This window comes from Amia ocellicauda, chromosome 7 (assembly GCF_036373705.1).
Source record: "Amia ocellicauda isolate fAmiCal2 chromosome 7, fAmiCal2.hap1, whole genome shotgun sequence".
Lineage (NCBI taxonomy): Eukaryota > Metazoa > Chordata > Actinopteri > Amiiformes > Amiidae > Amia > Amia ocellicauda.
The window spans coordinates 37,059,825-37,085,769 of record NC_089856.1 but is presented as its reverse complement, the minus strand read 5'-3'; the positions used below and the strand labels follow the sequence as shown (position 1 = coordinate 37,085,769).

The window sequence follows — 25,945 nt, the reverse complement described above, 5'->3', positions numbered from 1 at the left end:
TATATAATAGCAATATCTTACAATAGAACAGGTAGGGTTATGTATTCAGCAGCTATGAAAGTCATTCTGTGTCTTTCTTTATTACTGGGTTCAGATTATTTAGCTCTTTCTTCTGATTTGCCAATTTGTGAACTGCAAGGAAACTTTCAGTTGAATGGGTTGTACAAAAAAGGTGACATTGTTTTTGGGGGATTATTTGAAGCACATTTAAAAACAGTACATCCTGAACTGACCTTCACTTCAAAACCAGAGCAGCTGAGATGTGAGAGGTGAGTGTAATCACTGAATACTATGGAGTGATACAAAACTACTTTACTTTCAAACCAGAGGCAAGGTTTGAGAAAAAACTGAAGTAATAAGAAATTACATTAAAAAGTATTTTTTTGCCAGATATTGTAGAACATTATTCAAAGTATTATGATAATTTCAATGTCCTCTAGTTTTTAATGTTTCTTCTATTATCTCCCAGTTTTGATTTTCCAGCCTTCCAGGCAGCACAGACTATGGCTTTTGCTATCGAGGAAATAAACAGAGACCCTGCCCTTCTCCCTAACATCACTCTGGGCTACAGGCTGTATGACAACTGTGTCAACCTGGCAGGGGCATTTCGGGCAGCCACAGCCTTGATCAGCGGAGTGGGCGACACTTTCACTGACTATAACTGTACAGGGACACCCCCAGTCTTAGGCATTGTTGGGGATCCTGTGTCAACTAATTCCATTTCCATATCCAGAATGCTGGGCCTTTTCCATGTTCCCTTGGTACTTTAAAATGTATATGAGGCTAGTAATTTACAAATTAAAGAATAATTCAATTTAAAGTAAAATTTAGCAGTGAAAAATGTATTTACAAATATCAATATAAATTATATATATATATATATATCATTATTTAAAATTAATTTTTCTTTGCTTTATATATATTTTATATATGTAAAATGTATACAATCTAAATCTATATATAGAAAGTATTATTATTAACATGGTTAGTATTTTTATTATTATAAGTATGATATATATATATATATATATATATATATATATATATATATATATATATATATATATATATATATATATATATATATATTGTTTTTTACAAAAAATAAAATATCTATAATTTTACATAATTCAAATACTGATTTTGTGTTTGTTTGTCTTTCCAGGTCAGCTATTTTGCCACATGCTCCTGTTTAAGCAACAGAAAAGAGTTCCCTTCATTTTTCAGGACTATCCCAAGCGATGCTTTCCAAGTCAAAGCCATAATTCAAATAATCAAGCACTATGGATGGACCTGGGTGGGGGCCATAGCAAGCAGTGATGAATATGGCCAGTATGCTGTCAAGACTTTTATTGAACAATCAAATACCTTTGGCTGCATCGCTTTCTCAGAAACTCTCCCCAGTGTCAGCACATTGGATGACATTTCTAAAATTGTAAAAACTATTAAGCAATCAACAGCAAGAGTTATTGTTGTTTTCTCCTCAGGAGCATATTTTATTCCGTTAGCTAGAGAAATTGTTCACCAACACATCAGAGACAGACAGTGGATTGCCACTGAAGGCTGGACTACCTCCACTGTAATACTCAATGAGGAAATGTTCAGCTCATTTGGTGGCACACTAGGAATCGCCATTCACAGTGGAGAAATCCCAGGGCTGAAAGAGTTTCTCCTCCAGGTTCGACCTGTCTTTGACAACAACAACAATTTAATCAACCAGTTCTGGGAAGAAATATTCAATTGCAAATTCCAATTGAAAACAGTTAGTTCAAATTCGTCAGACGTGGAAAAGGGCAAAATATGTACAGGATCAGAGGATATAAATAGTGCACAGACTACTTATACTGCCATATCAAATTTGAGAGAATCTTACAATGCTTATAAAGCAGTGTACGCCTTGGCACATTCCCTCCATAATCTGATGTCCTGTCAATCAGGAAAAGGTCCCTTTGAATATAACTCCTGTGCCAACATCACACGTGTGCAGCCCTGGCAGGTAAGAATTTGTTTTCTATACGATACATTTCAGTGTCAATGAATTTTGTTATGTTATGGAAATCTGAAGAAAAAAATATATATATATTTATATATAAAGAATGCATGGATCTTGCAATATGAAGAAATAATTGTCCTATAAATGCAAATATTATCAATTGAAAAGATAGATCATTCAAGCAGTACAGTGTGATTATTTTGAAAACAGCTCATATTAATAAACTCACTTCCATGTCATAATAAAAATGTCATTTATTTTGCTTCACTAATCTCAAAGCTTCTCCACTACATGAAGACAGTGAACTTCACTATTCAGTATGGAGACAGGGTGTCCTTTGATGAGAATGGGGACACTCCAGCAATCTATGATGTGATGAACTGGCAGAGGGGCAACGATGGCTCTATGAAAATAGAAACAATCGGTCTGTTTGATGAGTCGACTCCTGCTGGACAGGAACTTACACTCCAAGAGGACAAGATCTTTTGGCATTTCGATTCTAATACTGTATGTCCTGTATCTTCTGTTAAATTATGAATATGTGAATGCACTGACATGAAATGTATATCACCAATTTTAATGTAATATCCTTAATTAATTCTACAACTGTATCACTTGTTTATAATTGAAATGCATTGAAATTAAGTAAAATGAAAAAAACCTATAAAGGAATAATTTTCCATGTCAAAAACACAAGCAGATTTTACTACAGAAAGACTTAAAACTATACAAAATATATTAATTAAAGCTTAAGCATGCCCAAGTATAGGTATTATGAGTGTGAGAGAATAATTGTAGCATGATTTTTTATTGTCGTGTTCCAGCCCCCCAGGTCTGTGTGCAGTGAAAACTGTCTGCCTGGTACCAGAAAGGCAGCCAGGAAAGGGGAGCCACTCTGCTGTTTCGACTGTATACCTTGTGCAGAGGGAGAAATCAGCAACTACACTGGTAGGCAGAGTTTCTGTACTGACATTTGACATACTGACAGATTTTTCCTGCAATGTCATGATTCCAAAATAACCTTTCATGAAAAACTGCAGATTTTCAGGGTTAACCTTTTTTAAATATACTTTAAATAAAAATGACATTCTACATATTCTCTTTTTCTTCTCTCAGATTCAACTGAGTGTGTAAAATGTCCACCAGATTTCTGGTCTAACCCTAGAAGGGACCAGTGTGTGCTGAAGGACATTGAGTTTCTCTCCTATGAGGAGCCTCTGGGAATTTCCCTTACAACAGTCGCTGTGTTCGGGTCATGTGTTTCAGCTGGAGTTTTAGCCGTGTTCATTTACTACAGGAACACCCCAGTTGTAAAAGCCAACAACTCAGAACTGAGCTTCCTCCTGCTGCTTTCATTGATTCTCTGCTTTCTTTGCTCGTTGCTCTTTATTGGCCAGCCATTGCACTTGACTTGTATGCTGAGACATGTTGTGTTTGGGATCAGCTTTGTTTTGTGTATCTCCTGTATTCTCGTCAAAACTATTGTTGTCATAATGGCATTTAAAGCCACACTTCCTGATAACAATGTCATGAAATGGTTTGGAGCTGCCCAACAGAGAGGCACTGTTTTCTGCTTTACAGTAATCCAAGCTGTGATCTGTATCATATGGCTGAGCACAGCATCCCCTGTGCCTATCAAAAACACCAAGTATCAAAACTCAAAAATCATTTTTGAGTGTAACGTTGGATCCATCACTGGATTTAGCTGCTTACTTGGTTACATAGGCTTGCTAGCCAGTGTGTGCTTTCTGCTGGCTTTCCTGGCCAGAAATTTGCCAGATAACTTTAATGAAGCCAAGTTCATCACTTTCAGCATGCTCATCTTCTGTGCAGTTTGGATTGCTTTCATTCCAGCGTATGTCAGCTCTCTGGGGAAATACTTGGACGCTGTCGAGATATTTGCCATCTTGGCTTCAAGCTTCGGTCTCCTCATTGCGATCTTTGCTCCAAAATGTTACATTATTCTGCTTCATCCAGAGAAGAACACCAAGAAAGCCCTCATGGGAAGAACAGCTCCAAAGAAGTAACTTATAAATTCAGTTTGCATAATGTTGGTTACATATTATTTTTCCCCCATGCACTGTTTGCAGGAAAAAAGTTCCTTTAATAGCTATTAAGATGTAAAACTATGATCTAATGCAGAGGACTGCTAAAACAGTTATAATGTAATTTTGAAATTCTTGTACATATCTAATGTGTCACAAGTTAATTTTGTGCAGGGTACTTTCTATTATTTATGTTCTCTGATACTGCAGTGAAATTGAGTTGCTTCTACACTCTTTCAAGTTTTCAGCTTTTTGAGAAGTTTCCAAAGAATCAAAGAATGTCAAGGTGAGCATTGTGTGTTTGACGGGTGGAGTCGTGTGATCTTGGAATTTAATGCGTATTATAAAGGTCAACTAGATGTTTGTGAAAGTGCAAAAGTTTTCATTTGAATTAACTTCACTCTTCATAAATTAAATTTAAAAAATCTTATTTAGAAATGTGTGCTCTCTAGTTCTCTTTACATCATCAATGTACTCACATCAGAATAAAGAATGTGTTAAAATATTTCAAATATGGCAGCCACTTGCAACAGCTTTATCTGTTGGTTTTCTTGCTCTTCTTCCCTGTGACTGACACCTGGGCCTGGATCACTGCAGCCCCTGAGGATGGTGCTCTCCTGAACGCACAACACCAGAGCACCTCCCTCACTCCTACAGCAGCTCGAATTCACTCTGCCTGCTCTGCAACAGCACACAGAACAGTTATTTAATGTGCACATCTATACGAATTCCATACTTTAATCAAAATCATGCTAAATTTGATTGATACTGCCATAATGTGACTTACATTTCATAACTTTTCTGGACAAATTAATATAGCTGCATTTTACCTAATTTACCAGACATTTATTGAGGAAGAAAATACAATTGGCTGCCTAGCAAGGGAGATTCTAGGATTTTGGAAATGTGGGGGTCACAAGTGGGGCATGTTTATTACAGAGGTGACGACATCTTCTAGGGTGGTCTGGGCAGATTTTTTGGTAAAATGGCTTTTAGAAACTCAGTTTGTAAGATAAGACTGAAGCAAATTACAAAGATGAGATGGGCAATTCATAAAAAAAACGGCAAACATGTACCACCATATTTGTTACAATTTGCTAGTGATAAAATTATTTTTAAACTGACATTAATACAATAGACAACAGTGATACCTTATTGCCATGAACACAATATACAATATAGACAACTTCTCCACCTCCTCACCCCCAACAGTGCAGTTCAATATGGATACATCACTGAGCATTTGTTCAGTGCAAGAGGGAATGGTATTAGCAAACAAAATAAGGTTTCCTTAATATGCAAAAATAAAGATGGGAAATGCCTGATTGGACATAATGCATACACATCCCCCAAAAATAACTGTAATGCATCTTTAACACTGTACATTAAGTAGCTTATTTTACTGCTGTACTGATAATTAGCTGAGATAACCAGAGCTAGCTAGGGTTACCATATCTAAACTTTCAATAAAGAGAACACTCCAAAAGGTGGGGGCTGGGGATGTACACAACAAAGTGTTATCTTTCAAGTCAGAAGTACTGGCCAAGGGGAGGGGTTTCTGTGCATTTCCGTAGGAACCCAATTGAAACGTCACTCTATCAAAGCTGCCATTGGCCCCTGCGCTCGTCACTCACAACAGGTCCCTTCCCACTTCCTGTTATATAAAATGCGACATCAGCGCAAAGTTCGTCCTCTTTTGCCATTTTGCCTGGACTCAAGAACATGAGCTCTCTATGTCTTGTCTGTGCATTAGACCATTTATTGTTATTTAATCAATCAATCAATCAATCAATTTTTATTTGTATAGCACCCTTCGCAGGGTAGCCACAGAGCGCTTTACAGACTGGTAAACATACAGCAAACGTACAGCAAAATAAAATGCATAAATACAATATAGGACCATGTTTTGGCCGTGCTGTGGCAAGGGGGGGCAGTGGGGGGGGCAACAATTGTATCGGGTTGGCCCCCCTGGCCACCCCTTGGAGGCACCACTGACCACGGACAAAACAATGTTAGCACCCCTCCCCCACCCCCGCTAGCACCAAGGACAAAACACCATCAGCAGACCAGCCCCACTAGAACCATGGACAAAACACTGTCAGCACCCCCCCCCATGCTAGCACCACGGACAAAACACGGTCAGCCTCCCCCCTACAGTAACACCACGGACAAAACACCATCAGTCTCCCCTCCCGGCTAGCTTCGCGGACAAAACACCACCCTACTCCAGCACCACGGAGAAATTTATGGCCCCCCTAATATTACAACTGGCCCCAGCTGAAATGCTCTAGAACCGCCACTGGTGCAGATCATCACTTTTCGTCAAACCTTTAAACTTTTTCAAACTGATAGATATCAAGTCAAGATGTCAATAATGTGTTAATTGCAGAAGCAAGATGCATACAATTCCTCACTCGTTGATACTTAAAAATAATGCCCCAAATGCATTGATTTCAATCTGTGTTTTCAGAACCTGGTGAATTGAAACTGGTGATAACAGTACATGGGATTTGAATCCCCTTTATTATAGCACGTTGCTTGATCCATGTATCTTCACAGATATAACAAAATAAACTGTAATCTTTAATAGCATTAACCGTACTTACAATTTACAGACAAGGTACAATTTCAGTTTTCAAGAAAATAGGTTTCACGATATGAGTGATTAGCAGAAAACTTAATCCAACTTAATGCAACGTATAAATATGCAAGATAATTAAACTGACACATATCTGAATTACAATTTTAATAAAAATAAACAATTTCAATCCGTCAATAATTATAAGAATGTGTAATATGTTTTGTTTCACTTCTTGAACTCAGCTGCTTTTGCTTTTTAATAAAGAAAGAAAGTTTTCCAAAAGTAATCTAAAAGTATTCTGATGATTAAGTTACTTGAAGTAATATATTGGATTAAGTTACAGATTATTTGCAAAACAAGGTAATCAGTATTCTGTAAACCTCCAAACCCTGCATATAGCACACACACACACACACACACACACACACACACACACACACACACACACACACATATACACCGATTAGCCATAACATTATGACCACCTGCTTAATATTGTGTAGATCCCCCTTTTGCCATCAAAACAGCCCTGACCCGTCGAGGCATGGACTCCACTAGACCTCTGAAGGTGTGCTGTGGTATCTGGCACCAAGACGTTAGCAGCAGATCCTTTAAGTCCTGTAAGTTGCGAGGTGGGGCCTCCATGGATCAGACTTGTTTGTCCAGCAGATCCCACAGATGCTCGATTGGATAGAGATCTGGGGAATTTGGAGGCCAAGTCAACACCTTGAACTCGTGATTCATCAGACCAGGCCACCTTCTTCCATTGCTCCGTGGTCCAGTTCTGATGCTCACGTGCCCATTGTAGGCGCTTTCGTCAGTGGACAGGGGTCAGCATGGGCACCCTGACTGGTCTGCGGCTACGCAGCCCATACGCATCAAACTGCGATGCACTGGTTTTCCTGACACCTTTCTATCAGAACCATTATGAACTTTTTCAGCAATTTGAGCTACAGTAGCTCGTCTGTTGCATCGGACCACACGGGCCAGCCTTCGTTCCCCACGTGCATCAATGAGCCTTGGCTGCCCAGACCCTGTCACCGGTTCACCGCTTCTCCTTCCTTGGACCACTTTTGATAGGTACTGACCACTGCAGACTGGGAACACCCCACAAGAGCTGTAGTTTTGGAGATGCTCTGACCCAGTCGTCTAGCCATCACAATTTGGCCCTTGTCAAAATCGCTCAGATCCTTACACTTGCCCATTTTTCCTGCTTCTAACCCATCAACTTTGAGGAAAAAATGTTCACTTGCTGCCTAATATATCCCACCCACTGACAGGTGCCATGATAACAAGATTACCAGTGTTATTCACTTCACCTGTCAGTGGTCATAATGTTATGGCTGATCGGTGTATATATATATAAAATCTCAAGCAAATTACAGGTTCTCCTACAACATGTATGTATAACATACTGCAGCCCAAAAGGCAACTGATAACAACAACATCATTGTGTTGCACATGTTTCTGGGATTATTCATGTCAAAATAAAACTAATGTGTACAGTTTAGCTTTGGGATGTCACATAGGATCATATTGACAATATTGCTTAGCAAAGGACCCTCTGAGGGATAAGATAGTGTCTATATAGTAGTGATGTCTTACATTAGAACACATAGGGTTATGTATTCAGCAGCTATGAAAGTAATTCTGTTTATTTCTTTATTACTGGGTTCAGATTATTTAGTTCTATCTTCTAATATGCCAATTTGTAAACTGCAAGGAAACTTTCAGTTTAATGGGTTGTACAGAAAAGGTGACATTATTGTGGGGGGATTATTTAATGTGCATTTAAAAACTGTACATCCTGAACTGACTTTCACTTCAAAACCAGAGCAGTTGAGATGTGAGAGGTGAGTGTAATCACTGAATACTATGAAGTTCAACAAAGTGCTTTACTTCATGTCAGAGGCAAGGAATAAGAAATAAGAAATTAATAAGAGATTATATTCATTTAAAATAAAAAGTTGGTGCATTGGTTCATGATATTACACATTATCATTCAATGTATTATGATTTTCTATTTTTTTAATGCTTCTTCTATCATCTTCCAGGTTTTATTTTCCAGCCTTCCAGTCGGCACAGACAATGGCATTTGCAATTGAGGAAATAAACAGAGACCCTGTCCTTCTTCCTAACATCACTCTGGGCTACAGGCTGTATGACAACTGTGTCAACCTGGCAGGGGCATTTCAGGCAGCCACAGCCCTGATCAGCGGAGTGGGCGACACTTTCACTGACTACAGCTGTACAGGGACACCCCCAGTCTTAGGCATTGTTGGGGATCCTGTGTCAACTAATTCCATTTCCATATCCAGAATGCTGGGCCTTTTCCATCTTCCTTTGGTACTGAAAATAATATATATGTATAAGAATTATAATCTTTAATTAATTTAGAACTATTACTAATATATTATAATTATTTTCATGAACAATAAATTGTGCATACATATTTAAATATGTTTGTCTTTCCAGGTCAGCTACTATGCCACATGCTCCTGTTTAAGCAACAGAAAACAGTTCCCTTCATTTTTCAGGACTATCCCAAGCGATGCTTTCCAAGTCAAAGCCATGATTCAAATTATCAAGCACTATGGATGGACCTGGGTGGGGGCCATAGCAAGCAGTGATGACTATGGTCAGTATGCTGTCAAGACTTTTATTGAACAATCAAATACCTTTGGCTGCATTGCTTTCTCAGAAACTCTCCCCAGTGTCAGCACAAAGGCTCAAATACTTAAAATTGTAAAAACTATTAAGCAGTCAACAGCAAGAGTTATTATTGTTTTCTCCTCAGGAGCATATTTTACTCCTTTAGCTAGAGAAATTGTTTACCAAGATATTCGAGACAGACAGTGGATTGCTAGTGAAGCTTGGACTACTTCCACAGTAATACTCAATGAGGAAACGTTCAGCTCATTTGGTGGCACAATAGGAATCGCCATTCGTAGAGGAGAAATCCCAGGGCTGAAAGACTTTCTCCTCCAGGTTCGTCCAATCCGTGACCCCAACAACAATTTAATCAACCAGTTCTGGGAAGAAATGTTTAATTGCAAATTCCAGTCAAACACAATTAGTTCAAATTCTTCAGAACTGGAAAAGAGCAGAATATGTACAGGATCAGAGGATATCAAGAGTACACAGACTGCCTATACTGCCATATCAAATTTGAGAGAATCCTATAATGCTTATAAAGCAGTGTACGCCTTAGCACATTCCCTTCATAATCTGATGTCCTGTAAATCAGGAAAAGGGCCCTTTGAAAATACCTCCTGTGCCGACATCACAAGTGTGCAGCCCTGGCAGGTGAGAAATTGTTTTAGTTTTATTATGTGATAAATGTAAGTGTCAATGAATATTGTTACATTGTTGAAATCTGGAAAGATATGCAGAAAATGTCTTCAAATCAGTAATATGTATTAAAACTTTGTGTTATTTTCTGTTAAAACATAAAATGCACAGGATGTATTGTATATACTGAAGACACTAAAGCCAGAACACAAAACGTTTGAACTTATTTATCTCTCAAGAGTTTTTAAGGCTAGCCATATGATAATACTAGCACGGTGTATTGTTACAAGCAAATATTGCAAAACAAGCAGCCAAAATGTTTTAGTGCATTCACACTTTTAGTTTGTTTTTGTTTTTGTTGTTATTTACATTCACAATAACGACAACTTAAATTCATATTTCACTCGAGCCTTATTAAATAAACAGTATCTCATATGGATTTTCTGATAATTCAGAAATAATCGTCCTCTAAATGCAAATATTATCAATTGAAAAGATAGATCAATGATACATTATTGTATAATTATTTTGAAAACAGCTTGTATTAACAAACTCACTTCCATTTAATTCCATATATTTTGCTTCACTATTTAATCTCAAAGCTTCTGCACTATCTGAAGAGAGTGAACTTCACTACTCACTTTGGAGACAGGGTGTCCTTTGATGAGAATGGGGACACTCCAGCAATATATGATGTGATGAACTGGCAGAGGGACAACGACGGCTCTGTGAAAATAGAAACAATCGGTCTGTTCGATGAGTCGGCTCCTGCTGGACAGGAACTTACACTCCAAGAGGACAAGATCTTTTGGCATTTCGATTCTAACACTGTATGTCCTGTATTTTCTGGTAAATTACGAAAATGAGAAACGTACTGACATGAGATTCATATCACCAATTTAAATATAATATCCTTCATGAATTCTGTTTCTTACTAGTATGCACTGATTAAGCAAAATTAGATGAAATCTATAAAGAAAAATTTTCCATATCAAAAATACTTTTTTACAGAAATACTTAAAACTATAAGTTTGAGAGAATAATTGCAGCATGATGTGAACATGTTTATTGTCGTGTTCCAGCCTCCCAGGTCTGTGTGCAGTGAAGGCTGTCTGCCTGGTACCAGAAAGGCAGCCAGGAAAGGGGAGCCACTCTGCTGTTTCGACTGTATACCTTGTGCAGAGGGAGAAATCAGCAACTACACTGGTAGGCGAAGTTTCTGTACTGACATACTCTAGATTTTTCCTGTAATGTCATGATTCCAAAATAAACTTTCATGAAAAACAGTGCAGGACAAAGTATTTGATTTTCAGGGTGGACCTTTTAAAAAAAAAAAATCCTAAATTATATGGAAAAAAAAGTCTTAAGGAGTTTATGTGCTACATTCTACTTTCTTTAAAAAATGTGATCTTGATCTGCTTCTCTTTTTTCCTCTCAGATTCCAATGTGTGTGTCAAATGTCCACCAGATTTCTGGTCCAACCCAAGAAGAGACCAGTGTGTGCTGAAGGACATTGAGTTTCTCTCCTATGAGGAGCCTCTGGGAATTTCCCTGACAACAGTCTCTCTGTTCGGGTCGTGTGTTTCAGCTGGAGTTTTAGTCGTGTTCATTTACTACAGGAACACCCCAGTTGTAAAAGCCAACAACTCAGAACTGAGCTTCCTCCTGCTGCTTTCATTGATTCTCTGCTTTCTTTGCTCTTTGCTCTTTATTGGCCAGCCACTGCACTTGACTTGTATGCTGAGACATGTTGTGTTTGGGATCAGCTTTGTTTTGTGCATCTCTTGTATTCTTGTCAAAACTATTGTTGTCATAATGGCATTTAAAGCTACACTTCCTGATAACAATGTCATGAAATGGTTTGGAGCTGCCCAACAGAGAGGCACTGTTTTCTGCTTTACAGTAATCCAAGCTGTGATCTGTATAATATGGCTGACCACAGCATCCCCTGTGCCTTTCAAAAACACCAAGTATCAAAACTCAAAAATCATTTTTGAATGTAACATTGGATCCATCACTGGATTTAGCTGCCTGCTTGGTTACATAGGCTTTCTAGCCAGTGTGTGCCTTCTGCTGGCTTTCCTGGCCAGAAATTTGCCAGATACCTTTAATGAAGCCAAGTTCATCACTTTCAGCATGCTCATCTTCTGTGCAGTTTGGATCGCTTTCATTCCAGCGTATGTCAGCTCTCCGGGGAAATACTCGGACGCTGTCGAGATATTTGCCATCTTGGCTTCAAGCTTCGGTCTCCTCATTGCGATCTTTGCTCCAAAATGTTACATTATTCTTCTTCATCCGGAGAAAAACACCAAGAAATCCCTCATGGGGAGAGCAGCTCCTAAGAAGTAACTTACAAAATAAATTCACTTACATTAAGGTGGTTTTTCATTACATGTTCTATAATAGGTTCTATAACATGTGCCCATGCATTGATTGCAGAATAAAGTTCCTTTAATAGATATTACCTAAGATGTAAAATTATAGTCTAATGCAGGGAGCTACAGAAAATATCATAAAACAATTTAAAGCTTTTTGCAGTTTGAGTTTTGTTTACATATCTAATGTGTCGCATGTTAATTTTGTGCAGGGTACTTTCCATTATTTATATAACCTGATACTTCACTGATAGTGAGATGTATCGCCACTCTTTTGTAGCGTAAGGTACACTTATAAAATTCAACTAAAGAAGTGAATTTATAGTATCACCTTATCACGAATCCTGGAATCTTGTAGAACTCAATTTCTGTAATAATTGGACACAGACACCAATTCCAAAGATATAAATTGTCAAATTTATTCAAAACAAAGACTAAATGTAGCACTACACTAATTATACAAAAGGAAAAAACTAATTAAAAATTAAACTCTAGATCAACAAATCAAAGACAAATCACTTCCGTCACCAAATCAAAGACCATGGGATCGCATATGATATTACACAAATCGTTAAACAAAAAAGGTTATAAACACATTGACTACAATACCGGTTAGTAAGACGAAGGTGAGTCTCTCATTAGTATTGTTAGTCAGACATTAAATAACTACGCAGGTTAGTATTTAATGTCAGGTAACTTCTCGTTATATATATATATCAGTCTCATTTACGTTTAGGTGCCGAGAAAGATCCTATCATTACTTTTTACCACAATTTCCCTTAACTGATTATTATTCAATGATTAAGGATAGGCAGGGCCACCTATAATCTGTTGTCTATTAACTTGTGTCAATTTCAGACTAAACAGTTAAACAGGAATGAGAAGATATTTCTCGGCGTTGACAGATTTTATTTCTAAAATTATCAACAAAACAGTTTAATGCAACACACATTTATATTTAAGAAAACTAAATGATATTACACATTCTAGAGTTATGAATCACAAATTAACATTTCTAATTGACTTCTCGCCTCGCCTTCGAGTATCTCCATTTTTACAGTGCCCAAATCTTTCTCCCTGACTGTTTTGCAAAGACGCATTTCCAAAACATCCCGGTCCTTCAAAACTATTCTTTCATTTTCAACCGCTTTACATCTGTCATTTTGCAGACCTTTTACTTGGATCAGAGTTGTTTCCAATTCGTCTTGACATTGTCTTAAATCATTTCCTAATTGCTCTCTCTGTTCAATTAAGTCCTCTTTTTCAGCATTCAACACAATGACTTGTTTTCCACAAGTATCTAGCTTTCCTTCAAATTCTAAAACCATTCCATGCCGTTTGGCTCTTTCTTCTTTCACTTTTGCATACTTTTCTCCTAGCTTTTTCAGTTTTTCAAACTTGCTTATGCTCCAGTTCACTAACCTTGAGCTCGCAAGTGCTAAGCTAGCCATAACTTTCACCACCTCTATCGACTCTTTTTCGAGTTGCGTCGTAGTGTCGTTTAACAACTGAGTTCGACGTAACTCTACTTCAAAGTCCAAACTGCATAGGCGTCCAAGGAATTCAGGAATCTCTGTTCCTGGTACCTTAACAATCAATGCTTCACATGGGGACATTTGGGTAATCATTGTTTTGGCTATTCAGTAACAACCCAACAGAACAGTACTCGATTAATCACCTAATGACTCTAATGCCAACGCTTAGGATTTCAACAATTTATCACAAGTAACTAAAACAGACTTAACCTTTTGTGACTTTGGAAACCATACACATACCACGTGGGCAATTCTAGAGCGCCCTTTAGAGTACAAACAGTGTATCGTGCCTACAAAAGTTTTCTTATTTCAAAACTTTGGAATCTGGATTTCTGGACAAAGCTCTCCAATAACTATTACAGAAATTAGTTCTTTTCAGTCTAAGATTCCTCACACGGGGCACCAATTATGTAGCGTAAGGTACACTTATAAATTTCAATTAAAGAAGTGAATTTATAGTATCACCTTATCACGAATCCTGGAATCTTGTAGAACTCAATTTCTGTAATAATTGGACGCAGACACCAATTCCAAAGATATAAATTGTCAAATTTATTCAAAACAAAGACTAAATGTAGCACTACACTAATTATACAAAAGGGAAAAACTAATAAAAATTCAACTCTAGATCAACAAATCAAAGACAAATCACTTCTGTGACCAAATCAAAGACCATGGGATCACATATGATAACACAAATCGTTAAACAAAAAAGGTTATAAACACATTGACTACAATACCGGTTAGTAAGACGAAGGTGAGTCTCTCGTTAGTATTATTAGTCAGACATTAAATAACTACGCAGGTTAGTATTTATGTCAGGTAACTTCTCGTTATATATATATATCAGTCTCATTTACGTTTAGGTGCCGAGAAAGATCCTATCATTACTTGTTACCACAATTTCACTTAACTGATTATTATTCAATGATTAAGGATAGGCAGGGCCCCCAATAATCTAATGTCTATTAACTTGTGTCAATTTCAGACTAAACAGTTAAACAGGAATGAGAAGATATTTCTCGGCGTTGACAGATTTTATTTCTAAAATTATCAACAAAACAGTTTAATGCAACACACATTTATATTTAAGAAAACTACATGATATTACACATTCTAGAGTTATGAATCACAGATTAACATTTCTAATTGACTTCTCAAATGTCATGAATCATGAACTCCAAACTGTTAAACTTATCTGAACTTCGTCGCAGAGAGGCCTCTCTGTCTTCGGGCTCAGATAACAGCACACGGCACGAGGTCCGTGTGGTTTGGAACAAAGGCAGTCCGGTTCGGCTTTGTCCAAGAACTTCCACTCAGTCGATGCACCTGGAAGTTGGGGTTTCGCGAAAGTAGAGTCGTTTCCAAACAGATTTTCCACTGGTTTGAAGGCTCCAAGGTTGTGCACAAAATCTTCTTTGTAAGCAGGGTTCCACCATAGTTACTTGAAGACAAAGTCTTTGAGGAAAGCAGGGCCCTGTTTGTTCCAAGGGTCAAGTTTCTTAAGACTCAAATAGCTATTTAAATGACTGACACTTTCGTATACAGTCGACTTAGTCAATTGTCCAGCTGTAAAACTCCACTGATCAGGTGGGCACAGGCGGGCAGCGCAGTCTGTAAAGTTCTTTATTTAATAAAGTCCTTTAAAAGAATTCTTCGTACGGCTCAATCTCCTTCTCCCAGTTTAACTCTTCTGTTGCCGGCAAAGACTTGGTTGGTTTCTGGTTCCGGTTCGGGCAACAGAGCTACAGGTTGAGCTGTGGCAGTGAGTTACTGGTTCAGGTGAGGCCCGGGTTCGTAGCTCTATGTCGGGATTTCGGCTCTCATCCACTTCAAAGAGTTTTAATCACCTACAGGCCCCTTTCTCCAGACATTTCATAGCAGAATTCCAAACTATTTGGCCTCTTCTCGGTGCCATCCTCCCCAAAACTGTCACTTTGATGCAAACCAGTTCCAAGCTGATGAGCTAAGGAAATCTGATAACTTTGGGGGGGGAGAGGTCTTCTTTAGATCAGTGCTTCAGCTCAGAGCCCAAATGCTCTTATCCAAATACACCCAACATAACGCTACACCCTCCTACCCTGACACCAGAGCAACTGGTTAGAGAGCCAGCCAGGGTTGGCTTGAAAGTCCCCAAAATGGGAAAGGGTCATGACCCTGATGCATTTATTACTATCTTTGAACACATTGCTCTGTGTTGTGGTTGGCTAAAGTTGGAGTGGGCTGTACGCCTGGCACCCCTTCTCACAGGGGAAGCCCCAGCTGCAGCCCATGCTGCAGGTGGTGAAAAGTGAGTGTACTGACTGGGTGGGACTCAAGGCCAACAGACAGCGGCAGAAATTCAGGAACCTCCAGTTCGAACCAGTCACCTGTTGCTGTTACACAGCTGCTAAGGGATGCGTGTCATAGGTGGCTGACTCCAGAGACACAGTCGGTGACACAGGTGGCAGACCAGGAGCAGTTTATATGCGTGCTGCCCAGCTCCAAGCTCCACAGTAAAGTGGGTAAAAGCCTTGCTGAGAACCAGCTTGCAGCTAGGGAAGCCATCAGGGTTACCACTCTAATCCCAGAGCATAAAGGAAGGCCTACGGAGTGCCCCCCCGGGCCCCCTCCTCCTCCTCCTCCTTTTTATTGCCGGCCACCTCACTACAGGCACAGGGGCCCCAGCTCTGCGGACAGAGCACACGATCCTACCCTTCTGGCTCTCAATGCCAGAATGGACCAGATCTATGCAATCTTAAGTGCCTAGGCGGCCCAGGTGACTCATGTGGCCCCTCCTCCGTCTCCTTCCCCTCCCTCTCCCCCGATGGCTCCACTGCCTGTGCACACTGCACTGCTGGAGTCTGAAGGGAGCCTCTCTGCCCAGTCTCCAGACAGGGGCAGTTAGCAGACATCCTAGGAGGAGGACCCCCTCTCACTCAAATGCGGACTTGGAACTGGAGGCAGACCTGACGGTGGAGGACGCAACCCCGCCACCTCCACCTCTGTCAGCTAAGAACAATTTCCCTGCTCATATGGGACGACAGGCAGAGCTCTGGGATGTCATTCAGTGGGCAAGAGAGAGGCAGGATTGACAGACTTCCTGCAGGTCAATTTCACCATTGCGGAACTATTCCCCTGTCTGCGGAGCCTCAGGACTTGTCCCAGCAGGCAGTGCTGGGTCACTGAAACCCTGCTCCAGAGGACCTATGAGGCTGGATCCCAAGTGGCCCGCCTGTACCTCTATGTGGCCCAACAGGCTGAATCCCCAGATGCAGACACTGTAATGCCATAGGCCCCGCTGACTTGTTGGTCACTGTAATGCGCCATGTAATGTCCAACGGTCACTCCCTGGCAGCCATGGTGTCCCAGCACAGAGACCCTCTCTGTTCACGTAAAATACCACAAGGATTAATCACTGTCAAAAGCTGATTCGAATGTCTCAATAAAGCAAGTTCACGTATCACTGTGTATGCCTTATCTTTCCTCGAAACCTCCCCAGAAACTTAAGTGAGGTACTTAACACTCCGTAGTCTCGCTGTGAACTCCAGCAATTTAGTGTCCTTCTCCTCTGTCTCCGTCCGGGTCTCCAGGGGTTTCCTCTTAACAGTAATTTATAATCCTGCTTCAGGGTGCCCTGCGCCCTGCGCCCTGCGCCCTGCGCCCTGCGCCCTGCGCCCTGCGCCCTGCGCCCTGCGCCCTGTCTCCGAATCACCCGCTTTCCCTCCAGCCCAATGCTACAGTTTAGTGCCCACGATGCACTCCGTGTGTGCTGTGTGTCTCAGTCAGTTGCTCCTCCTGAATGCTGAAAACCTCAGCCTTTATAGGCAGTTAGGGAAACGGGCACAGGTGAAAACAATCAAGTATTTCAGTCCAGGTAAGTCCATGTGGGAATGTTGATTGGTGGCGTGCAAAAAACAAAGAAACCCAATTAAATTAAACATAATAAAAACCACACAAAATAAACATAAGAGAAGCCACACTTCATTATAAATAAATAACCAATGAAAGAAAGTGCACAAAATACAAAAGAATAATAATAATGAAGTGAAGAAAAAAACAAAGTTAGGTAATTAACTAATTGCATTAATTAAGTCTGTCACGCCCCGCCCATGACACTAGTGCCAGCTGCACTGGAACAGGTCAATTTTTACAAATTTGAGTTTCACCAACAACACATAACCTTTCTTAGATATGTCATTGATTCCCATGGAGTGCATATGCATCAGGATAAAGTGCACACTATCACTGACTAGCCTCAGCCTCATACTATCAAAGAAATGCAATGATTTCTAGGATTTGCCAACTTCTACAGATGTTTCATTAGTATCTTCATTTCCATCACCTCACTACTCACCTCTCTTCTTAAAGGATCCGTTCGCATTCCTGGCCCTGGTCTGAAGCAGCTACAGCCCAAACTCTATCCATGCACCTTCTACTTGAAGAAGCTCCCGTGGAGCACAATTTTGATATAGAAAATCAAGAGCTACTGGCCATCATATTGGCATTCGAATAATGGCAACATTGGCAAAAGGCCATTTCTTGTACTGACAGATCACCAAAACCTGGAATATATGTCACACGGCAAGGTTGGAAATAGCATGTGAACACATTCGACTACACCACCTCAGTTTAATGAGGACAGGGGCTCAAGCCACCCAACCTTTCCCCACACAGGCACACCTCAGGACCCCAGTATACCACGACAGATACAAGGATGGTAAATCAGACAGATAATCAATACAGGGCACAAAGTCTGTATTCAATTAGGCAAAGAGGTGAAAATACACTATTAAATTCAAATTCAAATTTAAAACTAAAATCTAAAATGCCTTTAATAGCCCGGGCAATATTGCTATAAAAACCCTACCCAAATGAAACACAAAGGCCAAAAATAAGGAATATATAATAAGGATCCTAACTAAAAGGGCACTAAAATATCTAAGAATTTCCCTTGTAAGCAAATCAGGAGATTTAAAATGCAAAACGTGCAACACAGACCCTTTGCCTATCCCCACAGCCAGCAACACCACACACCACCACCACTAAGCATGTGTGGTATTGGGGCTCTTTTGGATTTAGTCCTCACAGCCTATTACCTTCTATTAATTTCAATGTTGATCTTTTTCAGATTCTTCAACCAACACGGTGCTTCTCACCACCACGGACTGGTGCTGCGGTTCAATCCTGTGCCATACCCTGGCCCCATAGCTTTTTGCAGTCTAGGATGTTGGACTTATATTGTTTACTGTATATTTCCTATACATTTGTGTAAATTGGAATTTGTAAATTACATTATGCTTTGAACTGTACTGTATTATTGCACTTTGTATTGTTCTTATATATTTTGTAAGTTGCCCTGGATCAGGGCGCTGCTAATAAATAAATAAATAAATAAATAAATAATGAAATAAATAATGAAATAATGAAATAAATAAATAAATAAATAAATAAATAAATACATTAATTAATAATAATAATAATAATAATAATAATAATAATAATAATAATAATAATAATAATAATAATAATAATACCCAGCTGTCCCTCTCTCTCGCTCGCTCTCTTCTCCTTTCAGTGGCGCACAACCTGGAGAGGGACAGTACTGTAACCCTGTCGGCAAAGGTGCTTCAAATGCTGAAAAACAGGTAAGTCCGGGAGCTGTGTGTACAGCCAACAGGTAAAGCGCACGGGAGGGGCAAACAGTGGTAGCAGTTCAAATTAAAGGGTTGTTACACACCTTATCCTTTCTTGTCTCTTTTCACACATGTTAATCCACAATAGCACACGATTGTACACTTAACCTTTGCATGAAGGAAACCATCCTCTCTTACTGCAACTCTTCACTGCTCACCAGGAATCAATTCCACCTTCTGGAAACAGAGCTATAATCCACATTAACTTGAAAAGAAGCCATGCATCTTCACCACCACCACTGCTGCCTACTTCTGAGCCTCCCACCCTGTGCTACAGGTCGCACATGCTCGGCCAGGAAGACATACACAACAGCTGCTGCTGCCGTCTCTGCTTCGGTCTCTGACTGCCGACTGACTCCTGGTCTACAGGTAGGGGGCTTGGGTGAAACAATCAACTGGGGAATGCGGGTGGATCCACGTGGAAATGTGCTCTGGATAGGTGGCTTGGCAAGAGAATAATAAAACACACATGAAAATTACAAAAGTGAAGAAACCCAAACCACAGAACAACTATTGAACAATAGTGAAAAACTAATAAAGAAAAACACACAATAATATAATAACGAGTGCAAGGGTAATAACAAGTGATTAAAACCCAGTCACTGTGACATATATCCAGTTGGCAAAAAAACGATTGGTGTTATTTTTTTACCTGCTTCCACTTCTCCATTACATATTGTCCAGGCTCCAAGAATACCAAGGCAGATGCCCTCTCGCACCAGTTTGATGCAGATACAGTTCCGCCCTCCTCAGATCCCATTCTCCCTCATACTTGCATCCTGGCTCCCATTCGATGGGATATCCTGGACCAGATAGGACAAGCTCTCACCTCCGACCCGGCTCCTTCCAACTGCCCAGCTGACCGCACATGTGTTCCCTCCTCTATTTGCTCCTGACTGCTTCATTGGTTACATTCATCCCCACAGGGCAGCTCTCAAGCTCCTCAGCCTCTGTACCAGCAAGGCTGCGCATCGCCCCTGAGGCCTCTTGGGTGCTACAAATTATGTCTCTTGGCTACATGGCTCTGCAGGGATACCAATTCTGAGTGCACATCAAGGCAGATTTTGTCTGCCGTCCACCCACCCCTACTTTGGTTCCAAATGGGCCTTGGCCCCATTCTGGGGGTGAGGGTATGTGACAGGTTGGCCCTGTCACAGTACAGCTGTTGATGAGGACTGTGCTGTCTTATCAGCATCAACAACAATGTAGGTGCTTTGCACCAGGTAGTTGGATGCACCTGCTGTGCTGATGCACACAGTAATCAGCGCTCTGACCAAGCTGTGCCTCACCCTATTTAACCTCCCTGTTCTTTGTTTCAGAGACCCCACACTACCATGACCAGTATCAAAACTTGGAGTGTCTGTGAAATATTGCCTATGCTTGTTTGTTTATTTTGCCTTTCTTTTGTTAGTTTGTTTTGTTAATGTATTGTGTTTGGAACTCCTCTCTGAGTTTTGAAGGCTCCTGCACAAAACCAGCACAAAACCTCTGTGTCCTCATCTCCCTGTTACAGTATGAAAACTTTGTTTCTGTTTTGTTATGATTTTTTATCTATTATTAAAATGTATAGGCTATATGGTATATTCAGAAAATATCAAGGGCAGGATACATAAAACTTATCAGCATAAATCTATGTACAAAGCACCTGTAAAATACCAGTGCATCCACATCTGACAGTAACATTAACCACAGTGAAAATTAATATAAGTATAAGTGAATGAGTGGCTGACAAAATGCATAATGATGACTACATTACAGTTAACTAGCTGTCAATGGGTGACTGTTAAAGGTAAGATAAAACATGTTTTAATAAAAAGCTAAGAACATAATGTTTATATGTACCATTTACATATAACACAGATTATTATATATAATATATTTGAAATATATTTGAAGCATGTTACAGGCTCTCCTACAAGTTGTATGTTTAACATAAACTACAGTCCAAAAGGCAACTGATAGTAACAATGTGCTATCAAAAAAGTACATCTGTAATTTTGCTACATGTGGGATATTGTGTTGCACATGTTTTTCAGATCATTCATGTCAAAATACAACAAATGTGTACAGTTCTCTACATGGTTTAGCTTTGGGATGTCACATAGCGTCATATTGGCAATATTGCTTAGCAAAGATCTCTAAGGGATTAGACACTGTCTATATAATAGCAATATCTTACATTAGGACAAGTAGGGTTATGTATTCAGCAGCTATGGAAGTCATTTTATGTCTGGCTTTATTACTGGGTTCAGATTATTTAGTTCTTGCTTCTGTTTTGCCAATTTGTGAACTGCAAGGAAACTTTCTGTTGAATGGGTTGTACAAAAAAGGTGACATTGTTTTGGGGGGATTATTTAATGTGCATTTAAAAACAGTACATCCTGAACTGACCTTCACTTCAAAACCAGAGCAGCTAAGATGTGAGAGGTGAGTGTAATAACTGAATGCTATAAAGTTCAACAAACTACTTTACTTCAAGTCAGAGGCAAGGAATGAGAAATACAACATTTTTTAGAAATTATACTAATTTAAAATAAAAAGTCCATTGTTGCGTGACATTGTTCACTGTCATTCAATGTATTATGATAATCTTAATGACCTTTTTTCATGCCTCTTCTATCATCTTCCAGCTTCTATTTTCCAGGCTTCCAGGAAGCACAGACTATGGCTTTTGCTATTGAGGAAATAAACAGAGATCCTGCCCTTCTTCCTAACATCACTCTGGGCTACAGGCTGTATGACAACTGTGTCAACCTCGCAGGAACGTTTCAGGCAGCCACAGCCCTGATCAGCGGAGTGGGCGACACTTTCACTGACTACAGCTGTACAGGGACACCCCCAGTCTTAGGCATTGTTGGGGATCCTGTGTCAACTAATTCCATTTCCATATCCAGAATGCTGGGCCTTTTCAATGTTCCCTTGGTACTGTAATATAATATATATATATATATATATATATATATATATATATATATATAAGAATAATGATCTTCAAATTGAAGAATAATCATGTGAATTTTTAATTAATTAAGGAATACTTAATTCAGAATATTATTATTTTCATTCACAAAATGTTTTTCACAAAAACATACATTTGCATACTTTTACACTTTTAAAATATCTATTTGTTATTGTGTTTGTTTGTCTTTCTAGGTAAGCCATGGTGCCACATGTTCTTGTTTAAGCAACAGAAAAGAGTTCCCTTCATTTTTCAGGACTATCCCAAGTGATGCTTTCCAAGTCAAAGCCATGATTCAAATTATCAAGCACTATGGATGGACCTGGGTGGGGGCCATAGCAAGTGATGATGACTATGGTCAGTATGCTGTCAAGACTTTTATTGATCAAGCAAATGTATTTGGCTGCATAGCTTTCTCAGAAATTCTCCCCAGTGTCAGCACAACGGCTCAAATAATTAAAATCGTGGAAACCATTAAGCAGACAACAGCAAGAGTTATTGTTGTCTTCTCCTCAGGAGCATGCTTTGCTCCTTTAGCTAGAGAAATTGTTCACCAGAACATCAGAGACAGACAGTGGATTGGCAGTGAAGGCTGGACTACCTCCACTGCAATATTCACTGTAGAAATGTTCAGCTCATTTGGTGGCACAATAGGAATCGCCATTCGCAGAGGAGAAATCACAGGGCTGAAAGAGTTTCTCCTCCAGGTTCGACCTGTCCTTGACAGCAACAACAATTTAATCAACCAGTTCTGGGAAGAAATGTTCAATTGCAAATTCCAATCGAAAACAATAAGTTCAAATTCTTCAGAACTGGTAAAGAGCAGAATATGTACAGGATCAGAGGATATCAAGAGTACACAGACTGCATATAGTGACATGTCAGGATTGAGGACATCTTACAATGTCTATAAAGCAGTGTTCGCCTTGGCACATTCCCTTCAACATCTGATATCCTGTGAATCAGGAAAAGGACCCTTTGAAAATAACTCCTGTGCCAACATCACACATGTGCAGCCTTGGCAGGTGAGGAAATAGTTTTTTTTATGATAAATGTAATTGTCAATTAATTTTGTTAAAACTATACTCTCATAATCTGAATGCATATGTATAAAAATTGGTGTTACTTTAAAGAAAAAGTAAAATCCACAGGATGTATTGTAAGGGCAGAATACATACAACTTTTCAGCATTAATCTGTGCACAAAAATACATTATCTGTCTCTCAAAAGTTTATAAGGATAGCCATTTCACAAATACCAGCATGGCGTATTTTTACAAATATTTGCAAAACAAGCACCCAAATAATGTGAGTGTATCCGCACCTGAGTTTTTGTACTCCAGCCTTATTAACTATACATTTGAGTGATGGTAACTTCTTAACAACCTAATGCCTTTTGACACAGGTAACAGTAGCTGGTAAATAGTGCATGGATCGTGTGACATCCAGAAATAATAATCCCATGAATGCAAATATTATCAAATGAAAATATAGTTAAATGTTACATTACTGCATAATTATTAAGAACACTGCTCATATTAACACATTCACCTGCATTTAATTTAATTTAATAAAATGCCATGTATATTGCTTCCCTGTTTAATCTCAAAGCTTCTACAGTACATGAAGACAGTGAACTTCACTATTCACAATGGAGACAGGGTGTCCTTTGATGAAAACGGGGATGTTCCTGCAATCTATGATGTGATGAACTGGCAGAGGGCCGACGACGGCTCTATGAAAATAGAAACAATCGGTCTGTTCGATGAGTCGGCTCCTGCTGGACAGGAACTTACACTCAAAGAGGACAAGATCTTTTGGCAATTCGATTCTAACACTGTATGTCCTGTATATATTGTTAAAAAATGAAAATGTGAAATTAACAACCATGGAAAAGATATCTTTAAATTTAAGATAATACCTTTCTTTAATTCTGCACCTGTATCCACTGAGAAACCCGGATTGAGATAATATAATTGTGAGAGAAATATTGCAGCATGAACTGAACATGTTTATTGTCATGCTCTAGCCCCCCAGGTCTGTGTGCAGTGAAAGCTGTCTGCCTGGGACCAGAAAGGCAGCCAGGAAAGGGGAGCCACTCTGCTGTTTCGACTGTATACCTTGTGCAGAGGGAGAAATCAGCAACTACACTGGTAGGAAGGGATTATATACTCACATACATTATATTTACTGCAATGTCATAATTCCAAAACTACCTATACCTTAATACTGTGCAGAACATACCAGTCATCATAGCAGATTTTAGAGGTAGACCCATTTCCTGAAAAAAACCTGCTAAAATGAAATGAGAAAGGAACAAGCCTTTAATAATTTATTTTGTACATTTTATTTATATTGTTTGTTTTAAATTAAACCGTTCGGTTATCTTTCAGACTCAACTGAATGTGTCAAATGTCCACCAGATTTCTGGTCCAACCCAAGAAGAGACCAATGTGTGATGAAGGACATTGAGTTTCTCTCTTATAAGGAGCCTCTAGGAATATGCTTGACAACAGTCTCATTGATCGGGTCATGTGTTTCAAGTACAGTATTAGCTGTGTTCATTTACTACAGGAACACCCCAGTTGTAAAAGCCAACAACTCAGAACTGAGCTTCCTCCTGCTGCTTTCATTGATTCTCTGCTTTCTTTGCTCGTTGCTCTTTATTGGCCAGCCACTGCATTTGACTTGTATGCTGAGACATATTGTGTTTGGAATCAGCTTTGTTTTGTGTATCTCTTGTATTCTCGTCAAAACCATTGTTGTCATAATGGCATTTAAAGCCACACTTCCTGATAACAATGTCATGAAATGGTTTGGAGCTGCCCAACAGAGAGGCACTGTTTTCTGCTTTACAGTAATCCAAGTTGTGATTTGTATCATATGGCTGAGCACAGCATCCCCTGTGCCTTTCAAAAACACCAAGTATCAAAACTCAAAAATAATTTTTCAGTGTACCATTGGATCCATCACTGGATTTAGCTGCCTGTTTGGGTACATAGGCTTGCTGGCCAGTGTGTGCTTTCTGCTGGCTTTCCTGGCAAGAAATCTGCCAGATAACTTTAATGAAGCCAAGTTCATCACTTTCAGCATGCTCATCTTCTGTGCAGTTTGGATCGCTTTCATTCCAGCGTATGTCAGCTCTCCAGGGAAATTCTCGGACGCTGTCGAGATATTTGCCATCTTGGCTTCAAGCTTCGGTCTCCTCATCGCGATCTTTGCTCCAAAATGTTACATTATTCTGCTTCATCCAGAAAAAAACACCAAGAAAGCCCTCATGAGGAGAGCACAGCTTCTAAGTCCTAACTTATAAATTCCATGTTTTTTGTTACATGTTCTATAGAAGGTTATATAACATCATACCATCTGTGCCAATGCTTTGGACTGCAGAATTAATTTAATAGCTATAACCTAAGATGTAGAATGTCCAGCATTATATGTTTCATGGGGAAAGTCATGTGATCCTGGAATTCCATGCCTAGTCAGCCTGAA

At 39.4% G+C, this 25,945-nt stretch overlaps 3 protein-coding genes across 3 annotated transcripts; all 3 read left to right on the top strand.

Annotated features, from left to right (window-relative positions):
• Positions 1-488: 488 nt before the first annotated feature.
• On the top strand, positions 489-4,020 carry LOC136753870 (extracellular calcium-sensing receptor-like). Its single transcript, XM_066710253.1, has 5 exons — positions 489-761; positions 1,166-1,996; positions 2,273-2,500; positions 2,818-2,941; positions 3,140-4,020. Exons 1-5 carry the CDS (start codon positions 504-506, stop codon positions 4,018-4,020), a joined length of 2,322 nt encoding a protein of 773 aa, XP_066566350.1. The 5' UTR covers positions 489-503.
• A 296-nt stretch (positions 4,021-4,316) lies between these two features.
• On the top strand, positions 4,317-20,833 carry LOC136753869 (extracellular calcium-sensing receptor-like). The gene is made up of 9 exons (XM_066710252.1): positions 4,317-4,324; positions 8,674-8,965; positions 9,095-9,925; positions 10,531-10,740; positions 10,993-11,116; positions 11,349-12,255; positions 16,034-16,110; positions 19,378-19,447; positions 20,815-20,833. The coding sequence occupies exons 1-9, from the start codon at positions 4,317-4,319 to the stop codon at positions 20,831-20,833; spliced, it is 2,538 nt and encodes an 845-aa protein (XP_066566349.1).
• Positions 20,834-22,144: 1,311 nt separating this feature from the next.
• LOC136754109 (extracellular calcium-sensing receptor-like) lies at positions 22,145-25,945 on the top strand. The gene is made up of 5 exons (XM_066710438.1): positions 22,145-22,417; positions 22,649-23,479; positions 24,065-24,292; positions 24,483-24,606; positions 24,847-25,945. The coding sequence occupies exons 1-5, from the start codon at positions 22,160-22,162 to the stop codon at positions 25,764-25,766; spliced, it is 2,361 nt and encodes a 786-aa protein (XP_066566535.1). The 5' UTR covers positions 22,145-22,159; the 3' UTR covers positions 25,767-25,945.

Excerpts from the sequence above, each read along its gene's own strand:
- LOC136753869 (XM_066710252.1), top strand. Across the intron at positions 8,966-9,094 it reads GCCTTTTCCATCTTCCTTTG|GTCAGCTACTATGCCACATG; the intron begins GTACTGAAAATA and ends TTGTCTTTCCAG. Across the intron at positions 16,111-19,377 it reads CATGCTGCAGGTGGTGAAAA|TGGCGCACAACCTGGAGAGG; the intron begins GTGAGTGTACTG and ends TTCTCCTTTCAG.
- LOC136753870 (XM_066710253.1), top strand. The coding sequence starts at position 504 with ATGGCTTTTGCTATCGAGGAAATAAACAGAGACCCTGCCCTTCTCCCT. Across the intron at positions 1,997-2,272 it reads CACGTGTGCAGCCCTGGCAG|CTTCTCCACTACATGAAGAC; the intron begins GTAAGAATTTGT and ends CTAATCTCAAAG. Across the intron at positions 2,942-3,139 it reads AGAAATCAGCAACTACACTG|ATTTCTGGTCTAACCCTAGA; the intron begins GTAGGCAGAGTT and ends AATGTCCACCAG.
- LOC136754109 (XM_066710438.1), top strand. The coding sequence starts at position 22,160 with ATGGCTTTTGCTATTGAGGAAATAAACAGAGATCCTGCCCTTCTTCCT. Across the intron at positions 23,480-24,064 it reads CACATGTGCAGCCTTGGCAG|CTTCTACAGTACATGAAGAC; the intron begins GTGAGGAAATAG and ends TTAATCTCAAAG. Across the intron at positions 24,607-24,846 it reads AGAAATCAGCAACTACACTG|ACTCAACTGAATGTGTCAAA; the intron begins GTAGGAAGGGAT and ends GTTATCTTTCAG.